The 12,065-nt window shown below is 37.7% G+C and overlaps 1 protein-coding gene across 2 annotated transcripts in view; it reads right to left on the bottom strand.

The window, feature by feature from the left end:
* Positions 1 to 12,065, bottom strand: part of LOC307165010 (NLR family CARD domain-containing protein 3-like) — a 38,216-nt gene that overhangs the window by 789 nt on the left and 25,362 nt on the right. For both annotated transcript variants that reach the window (XM_079882258.1, XM_079882257.1), the window contains exons 3-7: positions 10,036 to 11,898; positions 9,741 to 9,914; positions 9,475 to 9,648; positions 8,080 to 8,126; positions 1 to 1,030 (exon numbers count right to left, since the gene is read on the bottom strand). The exon at positions 1 to 1,030 is cut by the window's left edge and continues 789 nt beyond it. In XM_079882258.1, coding sequence (XP_079738384.1) covers positions 501 to 1,030; positions 8,080 to 8,126; positions 9,475 to 9,648; positions 9,741 to 9,914; positions 10,036 to 11,898 — 2,788 coding nt within the window. In that variant the 3' untranslated portion in view covers positions 1 to 500. The remainder of the gene's footprint in view (positions 1,031 to 8,079; positions 8,127 to 9,474; positions 9,649 to 9,740; positions 9,915 to 10,035; positions 11,899 to 12,065) is intronic.

Here is a 12,065-nt window from a genome sequence, read left to right as displayed (position 1 = left end):
GAGAGAGCCCCAAGAATAAGAAGAGAGCCCCAAGAAAGGGACCCAGGGAAGAAGAGAGCCAGAGAGCCAGAGCATCAAAGAGACAGAGCAAGAGTTACAATCTTCTTTTATCCTTTCCCTGACCATGTAACTAAAGAAATGTGAGACATTCAAACTGACCAATCAGGTAATTCCAACTTCCCCCACTGTACTAAAGGTGTGACAGTTCATCGACCAAATGTCAACTGTTATCACTGTAAAGCTACTTTGGAACAATCTATATTGTGCTATATAAATGAAGGTGACTTGACTAAATTTATATTAAAATCTGACTTGTATTTCGCAAAGTAAGCTCATTCATTGTGACTACACAATTGCAACTCTATTTCTTATAATTGTGACTATTAATTGATGTCACAATTGTGAGAAAATTGCATTGACAATATATAATATCGTAATAACCTTTTGGTTTTTTTGCTCTGAGGTGGAGATATGCTTCTGACGTTCCTCACCGGAGGTTGTTAAATCTGACACAGAGACACTGAAGATTCAGGATAAACCCCAAATCCAGCATAGAGGGGTCCAGTGAATGTGGTGTTGAATGTGTGTATGTGTGTGAGTGTGTGTGTGTCAGAGACGCTGTAGAAGGACAGAGTGCCGGCCGACACGTCCACATACACTCCTACTCTATTAGAGCGGGCTGAAGGCCCAGATACATCAGTGCTGTTATTATTGAACCAGACAGTGTAATTCTTATCAGAACAATACAGACTCCAGGACTCTTCATTGAGTCCAAACCAACAACCAATCCCACTTTTCCTGCTGATTTCTTTATATGTCACTGCTACATGACCCGAGCCACTCCATTTAACCTCCCAGTAACAGCGTCCAGTCAGACTCTCTCGACACAGAATCAGCTCCTGGTTCTCAAATCTCTCTGGATGATCAGGATACGGCTGATGATCTTTCACACATGTTGCCTTTCTGTTCTCCTCAGACAGAATGAGTTGAGTGTGTGCTGTGTTTGGATCCAGTGTGAGACCACAGGCATCTGAACACAACAAGAGAGATCAGAACATCTTTTACATTGTTAAATATGCACAGCTGTGTGTGTGTGTTTATGTGTGTGTATTTGGTAAACCCTACATCAAGGGTCGGCTAAGTTTGGCGTCGGGCCAATAAATAAATTTTGCCACTAGATGGCGGGCTAGAACATAGTCAAGGGATAATTTAAGAATGAATTGATGAAAATGCAATTATAATGGCCTGTGACAGTGTTTGTAACCGGTAGTGAGCTGTTACTCTGTGTTAAATCCTGTAGTAGGACAGTCATTAACAAAAAGCCAAATTTGTGTGGCGGTTTCCTTATTTTACACTGGATAAATTAATAAAGCAGTAGTGACACGTAACCTGGCAAGTATTTTCATTCACCAACCTGCAACACAGACCGTCTTGCTAAAACACACATATGTGGAAGATGCGGAATTGATAAAAATAACAAAAAAAATAAAAGAGGACTTGAATAAGCCCATTAATGGCATGTTTGAATCATGCTCTTAACGAACTGTGTTTTATTTTCTCTTTCCATATTGTGAATAATAAATGTGAATCATTTTAATTTGCTTGTTACACAATGGAACCTACCTTATTGTAATAATCATTTGATGTAGCCTACTTTTACACTCAGAATTATTCCTTGGCATCCTCATGTACGAAACTGCATTTATCTAATTGTTTGCGTGCTGGAGGTATGCTATTACGCCATGTGCAGAGAGATGTTAACATTTAAGCTAGCTAGCTGAGAGAAAATTGCACTATCAAAGAGTCTAAAGACGAAAGTTGACAGTGAAAATAGGGCAGACAAAGAAGATCAAAGACAACTATGCGTTCATCCTACCTACTGTTGTGACGACAAAGCTGGTGTGTCTGATCTGCAACGAAGCGAGCCACAGACTCTTTTGAATGTCTTTCAGAACTTTTCAAATTAAAAGCTCTCAATTCATCTCAAAATAAAACATTGCTCCAAAAATGTTCTCGTACTTTTATTTTGAAGGCAAAATCACTAAAGACGAAGTGATTGTGAGTAACTCTTGCTGTCATGACAGATCTATTTCAGATCTATTTTTATGTTATTGCTGGCGGGACAGTTTTGGCCCCGTTGCCGACCACTGCCCTATGTTATGATGACCAAATGTCCCCACAAGGTTTTGGTCCCCATGAGGAAAACAGCTTATAATCATACTAATTAAGTTGGCTTGAGAAAGCCAACTTACTGATATTGTACTTAAACTTTTTATTATTTTTCTTCTGAGACTAAAAAAATCTAAATGGATCTCCTCCTAGAGCTTTAACTCTACATACTCCAAACTCGGCTCAGACACTCAGACTGATCTGACTCGAGTTGCTATATCTTTTCAGACTGATCGGACTTACGGTTTTCCTAAAAATGACGATCAAAACTCGGAAAAAAACATTTGAATTAAAATTGCGGAATGTTCAGGTTTTTTAAACTGCCAAACTGCCAAAAATTCAAATTTAAATCCCTTGAAACCCTAAACTAAATCAAACTGCCAAAATTTCAAATCTAAACTCCTTGAAACCCTAGACTAAATCAAACTGCCATTCTATATAATATAAAAGCCATTGAGACTAATTTAAACTAATAAACTCATCTATCTATCTACTTCAAACTATTTTAAACTTCAAACTACTTTAAACTTCAGACTAAATTAAACTTTAAAGTAATTTAAACTTCAAACTACTAAATTTACTTCATTTAAACTTATAAACTCTAAACTCATACACTTATAAACTAATTAACTTATAAACTCATGAATTCATAGACTTATGAACTCTTAAACTCATAAATTAATAAACTCTGAACTCTTAAACTCATTTAAACTTATAAACTCTAAACTCATTTAAACTTGTAAACTCTAAACTCATTTAAACTTATAAACTCTAAACTTGTTTAAACTTATAAACTCAAAACTCAAAAACTCATACACTTATAAACTCATCAATTTATACACTTATAAACTCTAAAGTCATAAACTCTGAGTGTGTGTGTCTGAGTGAGTGTGTGAGCGAGTTAGTGTGTGTGTCTGTCTATCTAACTTATTTATCTATCTATCCGTTATAAACTTCAAACTGCTGTAAACTACTTTAAACTTCAAACCACTTTAAACTTCTTAAGTTTAAAGCTCCCGGCTCCCAAGCAACTCCATAGCAACCAAACTTGAGTACCCTAGCAACCGTTTAGCAAGACCTATATCTCTGTATCAGAACATCTAGAGATGAGGTTTGGCTCTTTTGACTCATGCTAGCAAACAGCACTTCCAACATGCTACACATGCTAGCAGTGAATAGCTACATGCTAATAGCGATTAGTTAAGTGCTAAATCATGCCAAGATCATGCTAAGAACTCTATAAAGACTCCATAGTAACCATCTGTGACAACTACCAACCACCTAGTAATACCATATCAACCGCCCTGAATACCTTAGCAACCGCCTAGCAACACCATAGCAACCACCCAGGACACCCGGTTGTCCTGCCTCCTCAATAAACAAGCTACAGTTAGTCCAAAATGCAGCCGCTAGAGTTCTTACTAGATCAAGAAAATATGATCATATAACACCGATTTTATCATCACTGCATTGGTTACCTATAAAGTTCCGTATTATTTACAAGGTATTGCTACTGACTTATAAAGCCCTAAACGGCTTAGCTCCAGTCTATTTAACGGATCTTCTATCGCCCTATAATCCATCGCGCTCTTTAAGATCACTAAATTCAAGGCTTTTGGTCATACCTAGGATATCCAGATCAACCAAAGGAGGCAGAGCATTTTCACATTTAGCTCCAAAACTCTGTAATAGTCTTCCTGATACTGTTCGTTGCTCGGACTCGCTCTCCCAGTTTAAAACTAGATTAAAGACGCATCTTTTCGGCCAGGCATTCATATAATATTTTTAATCTTACAGTTCAAACTACAATCCGGCCTATAGTTCATAAATGCCAGAGGAGAACTGGCCCCGACTGAGCCTGGGTTCTCCCAAGGTTTTTTTTTTCTCCATTAGGTCACCTGATGGAGTTTTAGGACACCATTAGGTCACTTGATGGAGTTTTTCGGTTCCTTGCCACTGTTGCCTTTGGCTTGCTCAGTTGGGGATATTTTGGGGATATTTAATTTTATTTGATCAATCAATAAATTCCACTAGACTTGACTTGACCATAGCGACCACCCATAACATCCTAGCAACCGCCTAGCAAAAAACGTTCTGCTCCAAACTTTCTCAAGCCAACTTAACCCCCTGAGGTCGGCTATCGCGCCGGCGCGATAGGCTCGTTTTTTTCCGTATGAGTGCAAAAAAAAAAAAAATTTTTATTTTTTATTTTTATCTTATATGCTTGTGTTATACATCAATCGATCCTGTTTAGTGTGTATTTTTTTTGTGTATGCTCATAATAAAAAGAAAGTGTTGTGCTTTTCGCCAAATAAAGAAAAATAAACATGATGCGAGTTCTGCCTCCTCTCCGTCAGTGAAGTCAATTCTGAAACGCGTCCGAAAATGAACTGTAACTCAGCGAATACTCAGTCAAACAGGCATACAGTCACACAGGCATGAAGCTTGAATTCTCTTCTTTTAAATGAAGTAATTTTTATAAAAAACAAATATTCACAGTTTATGTAATATGTATGCAAAGAGAGAGATGTCAGTCGTTCTCATCTCAGCTAATTAAGTTTTAATGTGCTCCGCCCACGGAGAGACCGCGCTATTCAAACGCAAATGTGAGGCGATCCAAACAAACCTGTGAAACGCCCACATCAGCTGGATAACACACACCGCGAGTTCACTTTCAGACTTATGTACTTTACGATGCTGTGAGGAATAATACTATCTTGATAATAATCCTGCAAAAATTTACCTCAGAAGTTCTGGAAGTATCATTTCGAGGAGCAAACGGATCCCGCTGAGGAATAGGTCAGTTCTATTTGCTTTGTTCTAATCTGAATGAATGAACGCACAGATGCCTGCTGTTGTGGAGCTACTACAGCGGGCAAAAATACTGTTTAAATATGAATCGCGTTACTATGAATGAATGAATGCACAGATGTGCGCTGTTGTGGAGCTACTACAGCTGGCAAAAATACTGTTTTAATATGAATCGCGAATACAAAGAAAGATTACACTGGAAATATTTTTACAATTTTAAATGTTGTTGTAATTGTATAACCTTAAAAAAAAAAAAAAAAAAAAAAAAAAAAAATATATATATATATATATATATATATATATATATATATATATATATAAGGATAGATGTAAACAAAATCTTAAAAGGTCATTATAAGCCTTCTCTTTAAATAATTTTATTATGCTTTATTAGTGACACATTTGGGAAGAGAATATATTCCAAATCTGAAAATACAGTATGAGAACAATTAACTGCACAATTACTAGAAATGTTTACCTTGGATATTGTACAATTTGCAAGCAAAATTTGTGGAAAAAAACAACAAACCAGTTATATATTGTCCTTGCATTCTTGTGGCTCAGTCACACACCTGAATGAAAGGCTCATTACGTATGCAGCCTCATTATGCGGGCCCCATTGACTCTGCAGGTGTGAATCACGCCCACCCGCATATGGCCTTTCCAAACAAAAAGTGTTTTACAAGATTTAAATCAATGTATTGTGTTATGTGAATGATTAGGCAGGATGATTTTCACATAATTTTGAAGAAAAAATTCTAGGCAACGTCATCCATTAGTCAAAAGTCTTATTTACATATATTTAGAATGTGTTTTATGGCCTTATTTCAGAAACTTTAGTTTTTTGTTTTTGAAAAAACCATGCATAAACATTATTCTATCAAAAATACAAACATGTACATGCAAGTTGTTCACATATTATGGTAGCCCTGTTTGTGCTAAATAGAGTGAATTTACACCTTTGCCATTAATATGTTTATAAGCAACTGAAAAAAGCACAAATGTCAGGGCATGTCAGAACATCTCAAGGACCCCAAAAACCCCTCAGACCCCAGAGGGTTAAAGTTTGTCTCGACGAACTTTCGCATCTAGTTATTATTTTTTTATTTTTTTATTTTTTATGTATAAATGCAGAAAGTTTTCTGTAAAGGGTAGGGTTAGTGTAGGGGGATAATATATACGCAGGCTGATAGGTCTTTAACTCAATCTGCTTGTAATCACATAATTTTCTATAGGGCACAGCTGACTGGTTCAACCTAGAGATAGGCATTTACACAAATTTCAAGATTCGATTTCGATTAACAAGATACAATTCAATTCTAAATCTGTTAATTGAGGCCTATCAGGTACAGTACATGGCAAAACTGGAAATCTGTTGACTAATGCTGTAAACTTTAGTTACATCACTATTATATTAAAGGTTAAAAATACAATTAACTGATTTACAGGCTACTTACATTTAAATTACACATAAGGAAGTATTTATAATAATAACATTATAATAATAAATGTTTAATGACATAATCATGTTTCTACTCGTTTTTTTTTATATAAATAGTGGCTGTCATAAAAAGCATGACATATTTATTCAACCATACATTAAATAGCTATTGAATAATAATAATAAATAATAATAATAATAATAAACTTTATTACAGACTCACAGGTCCAAATAAAAAAACAAGACAGTACACACAATACAATAAAAAACTTCAGAGGAGACAACTATACCAATGCTTCCATAACTTGGACTTATACCGTGTAGTGCTAAACTTGATGCTGGTCAATGCCATAATTATGTAATTCTCTGAGTTATTCAGCCGACATATAAATTTGTACATAACATTTCTCAATGTGGCTTGCAGTGTATTAACACCTGCAGCCACAAACATCTCACTGGCACTGCACCAGCGTGGTCTTCTCAGCAGAATTCTCAGTGCATCATTGTAAGCTACCTGGAGTTTATGCAAGCTAGCTTTGCTGAAACTAGACCACAAGTGTGCATTGTAGAGAGGAGTACAGTATGCTCTGAACAAAGCAACTTTCACTCTATCTGTGCACCCACCAAACTTGAAGAACAGGATAAGTAGAAATACATTGAATATACAATATAGTGCATTTATTAAGTAATTTTTTCTAGCTGACCAGCTAGTTTATGGACATTGAACGGCTTTTCTGAGGTAAATGTAACATTACATGACATTGTATACAAGCCATTTTATTGCCGCCTTTCAGCGATTACACAGATTCTGTCGCGCCACATTAAAGAGCGCAAAATAGTATTTAATGTTTTGAATTTCGTAATAAAATTTACTGAATTTGAAAGCTCAGATGTTGTTTTATATCAGAAGTAACACAGCACAAAGCGTATTCCGATTTATTAGATGGGAGGCGCACTACAAAGTTTTGTTCATTCATCAACTGAAAACAGCAGAAGCCCTATTCGGACGGTACTAGTTTTCTAAGCGGCGTTTGAGTTACAATTCTTACCACTCAATGTCTGTGATTTCATGTACCGATTTGGATGTGACTAATATCTCTGTGTTTATTACAGAGGTGGGAGTGTGTGTTTTCTAGATGTGGCCGTTACAGAAGGACATGTCCTGTGCGTGCGTCACGTATATGTCTTTTCATTTATTATCAGTTTTTATGATTTTAATGTATTATAAAAAAGCATTCAAGTAAACTTCATGAATTTATAGCAGTGGCTGTTTGTTATAAATAATTGAGCAGAGAAATCTAGACAAGTATCTTACTCATACCTGACACTGATATTAAAATGGGCAGTCTTTGCAGTTTCCACGATTTGGCTCCATTTATTAATTGTATGGGGTTTTTTTTCGCACAAGAGGAGAAGTACATTTTCACGTCTGTGAAACACGAATTTCACTAACGACCCCCTGGAAAACTAGTTCCATCCGAATAGGGCTATTGACAGAGAATGACATTTTTGGGATTTAAGAATCGATAATGGTTCTTCAATATGACAAAAATCTATTCAAATCGAGAAATTGGTATGTTTTACCCAGCCCTACCAGTGTGTTTGTCTGTGTGTGTGTGTGTGTGTGTGTGTGTGTGTGTGTGAATGAGAGGACCTACATTTTCTCAGTCCTGGTGTGATCCTGAAATATCCTCCATGGTCCAAACTACACATAGACAAAAACACACACAAACAAAAATTACATTATATGTGGGAAGATTCCTAAAATTGCAAATAAAATGCGTTTTGTGAACTTTAATGAGTTCACCCAAAATTTTTAATTATGTCATCATTTACTCTCCCTCATGTCATTCCAAACCCATCAGAGGTGTGTTCATAACAGGTACAGAGACTTCTAAAGGCAAGCTCAAACTACCTGAATTGCTGTGGTGCTCTCACCACAGAACAAGGTTCCCTGTCATCTGTCTTATTGTCACGTTGTCAGTCTGTTTTTATTTCTGTCCTTAGGCTGGTTCGACTTGAACCGGCGCTGCACAGACCGGTCGGTTTATGACATCAAAGTACTGTGAGAGCGATTAGAGAGCAGACGGGTCCGTATACTTTTGAATCGCTCTTGCGGTATTTTGATGTCATGAACAGATCAGTCTGTGCAGCACCGGTACAACAAGCCTATTGTCTGTGTTCTATCAATCAGTTCAGTTCTGTCTTTCACCGCTCCCTGCCTGTTTGTTTCTATAGTGTTTGATTGATTGCTTGCTCAGTTCAGGTGTGTCTTGTTAATGAGCTTTTTAGTTCTGTCTTGTTCTTTGTCAGTTCTTAACATTACATGTTTTGGTTGTTCTGTTCCCGATCTTGTTCCTGAGTGTCTGTTTGTTGAAGATTTGAGTTTGTTTTTGTTTAATAAAGCTGCTGCACGGAGATCCTGTTTCATCCTTGCTGCAACCGATTGTAACACTTATTCTTGTCATAGCAGCACTCATACGCAACATATCCGAGGTGCATAAACCTCAAGACCTTTTAGTCAAGCCCTTTTTGGCTGTGATCCAGGGTTTTGGTCGTAAACCATTAAGAGTATTAGCCTCAAGATTTTTTTGTGAACACGGCCCCTGATTTTACATCTGTGTCACGTAGACCACTGCAGCACCAACACCAGTGTGCTCCAGACCAGAGACAGGATAGCACAGAGTGAATCATATGTGCTGGTCAGCACAGACAACAAAACATCGCAATCAAACATTGCAAACAAAAGTACTGCAGATTGTAATAGCATTTAACCTTTTAACACTAAGCTCTCTAGAATCCTAGTGGGACTTTAAAAATATATGGGTTGTAGTAATTTGCTATTAAAGAAACTGTTCTCTAGTTTTACACTCTCAAAATTTGAAATACCAACTGCTCACTGTTTTCTCGTATGTGAGATTTGTGAATTCTGCTGTATTATATCAGATAAAGCCAGTTAAAAAGTTATAAGACCATACAGATATTTCAGTAGGAATTTCTTAACAAAAGATCCCTCTTAGGTGACACATATGAGTCATAACATATAAACAAACTTGAGTATCTTCAGTGAGCAGTTTGGATCATTGAGTTTGTCGTTGAGCAGCTGAACTCCTGATTCTCCTGGGTGATTGTAGCTCATATCCAGCTCTCTCAGGTGTGAGGGGTTTGAACTCAGAGCTGAAGACACAAAACCACAGCCTTCCTCTGTCACCATACAGCCCGACAACCTACAGACACACACACAGTTAGATCATCTACAAACACACATCAACATTATGACCGGCTGACTGTACATTATTCCTTATATGTTCTTATACACCTCAGTATCTCCAGCTGACACTTCGTAAACTTCAGTCCATCAGAGAGCAGCTTCACTCCTGAATCACGGAGGTCATTATTACTCAGATCCAGCTCTATCAGGACACAATTTGAGGATTGAATAACTGATGACACAATTTCACATGACTGACCAGTGAGATTACAGCCACCAAGACTGAAAAAGATTAAAACACATGAAAATTAATTTTTTATAATATCATATATTTTTGTAAAAGACGTTCAAATGAAATGATTAAGACACAATTTAAGACATTAAGACAAAATTAAACACTCACAGAGCTTTTCTGCAGTTGATCACAGCTGGTATCAGTCTTCTTCTACCCTCATCTGATGTGTTGTATTTCTTGAGGTCCAGCTCATCCAGCACCTCCTCTGAGATCTGAAGCATGTAGGCGATTGTTGAGCATTGAGCAGGAGAGAGTTTCTTCTCTGAGTGTTTGTCTGATTTCAGAAACTCTTCAATCTCTCTGGAAAAAGTCTGATCTTTTACTTCCAGCAGACAGAGGAACAGATTGATGGATCTTTCAGTGGAGAGTCCATGTCCATCATTGATCTTCTCTGTAATGTACTGTGTGGTTCTCCTGATGCTCTCTGAGCTGTTCTCTGTGTGAGTCAGTAGATCCTGTAAGAGTCTCTGATTGAACTCCAGTGAGACACCCAGCAGGAACCGCAAGAACAGATCCAGATGTCCCTTCTCACTCTCAAGAGCTTTATTTACTGCATCTCTATGCAGATTATGCATCACATCACAGAACTGCAACGTGTCAACATTTTTTATAACATAATGATAAAATGCATAGAAACCAGCGAGAAACTCTTGAACACTCAGATGAACAAAGCTGTAGACTTTCCTCTGATGAATCACAGATTCCTCCTTAAAGATCTCAGTGCAAATCCCAGAATACACTGAGGCTTCAGTGACATCTATGCCGCTCTCTCTCAGGTCCTCCTCATAGAACATCACATTGCCCTTCATCAGCTGATGGAAAGCCACTTCAGCAAGTTTCACAATCACTTCTCTGTTGGACTGCAGGAGTTTCTCTGGATCTCTCTCTTCATACTTCTGATTCCTCATGTTGATCTGAATCAGCAGGAAGTGGATGTACATTTCAGTCAGAGTTTGAGGGATTTCTGCACTCAGATCTTCTTCCAGGAGCTTCTGAAGCACAGTGGAGGAGATCCAGCAGAAGACGGGTATGTGGCACATGATGTGGAGGCTTCTTGCTCCTCTGATGTGTGAGATGATTCTGCTGGCTTGATGCTCATCACTGATTCTCTTCCTGAAATACTCCTCCTTCTGACGTTCATTGAATCCCTGAATCTCTGTCAGACGGTTGATGTATTTGGAGGGGATCTGATTGGCTGCTGTTGGTCTGGAGGTGATCCAGATGAGAGCAGAGGGAAACAGATCTCCTTTCATGAGGTTTGATATCAACACATCCACTGATGAAGTCTCAGTCACATCAGAAACTTCCTGAGCGTCTGAAAACATCAGTGGGATTCTGCTTTCATCCAGACCATCAAAGATGAACCCAATTTTACACTCCTCATAAATCTTTGAGTCCAGGTCTTGAAGTTCAGGATGAAAGTTCAGCAGAAGTCTATGAAGACTGTACTGATGATCTCGGATTAAGTTCAGCTCTCGAAATGGAAGTACAAACATGAAATCTACATCATGATTGGCTTTTCCCTCGGCCCAGTCCAGAATGAACTTCTGCACAGAGACAGTTTTCCCAATTCCAGCGATGCCTTTCGTAAGAACAGTCTTGATTTGATCTTTCTCCTCATGTCCTGGTTCAGGAGAGGCTTTAAAGATGTCATTGCAGTCAATTGGAGTGTATTGTGAGTGTTGTGTTCTGACTGTTTTCTCCATCTGTAAAACCTCATGTTCTTCATTCACTCCTTCTCTCTCTCCCTCTATGATGTAGAGCTGTGTGTAGATCCTGTTCAGGAGGGTTTGATTCCCCTGTAGTTTCATTCCCTCAAATAATCTCTCGTACTTGTTCTTCATGCTGGTTTTGTGCTGGTCTTTGACTCTCTGCAGGTCTCCAGTCTCCAGTGTGTGTGTCTGCAGGACTGCTTCAGATTTGTCCTGCCTGATATGGGTCTGATAGTAGGATGTAGAGGATGGCACAGATCTGATCAACACATAAAAAAGACACAACATCAACAAAATGTATGCATTAAAAAGTTCACATAGTTTCATAACCTGTGATACTTTTTAGGACACTTTGATGAATAAAAAGTAAAAAAAAAAAAAAAGAAGAAAATGTTTTAAAAATATAAATCTTTTGTAACAACAATA

The sequence above is a fragment of the Squalius cephalus genome (assembly GCF_949319135.1).
Source record: "Squalius cephalus genome assembly, chromosome: 9".
Taxonomy (NCBI): Eukaryota; Metazoa; Chordata; class Actinopteri; order Cypriniformes; family Leuciscidae; genus Squalius; species Squalius cephalus.
Note: the sequence above shows the minus strand (reverse complement) of the source record. Positions and strands in the feature narration are given on the sequence as shown.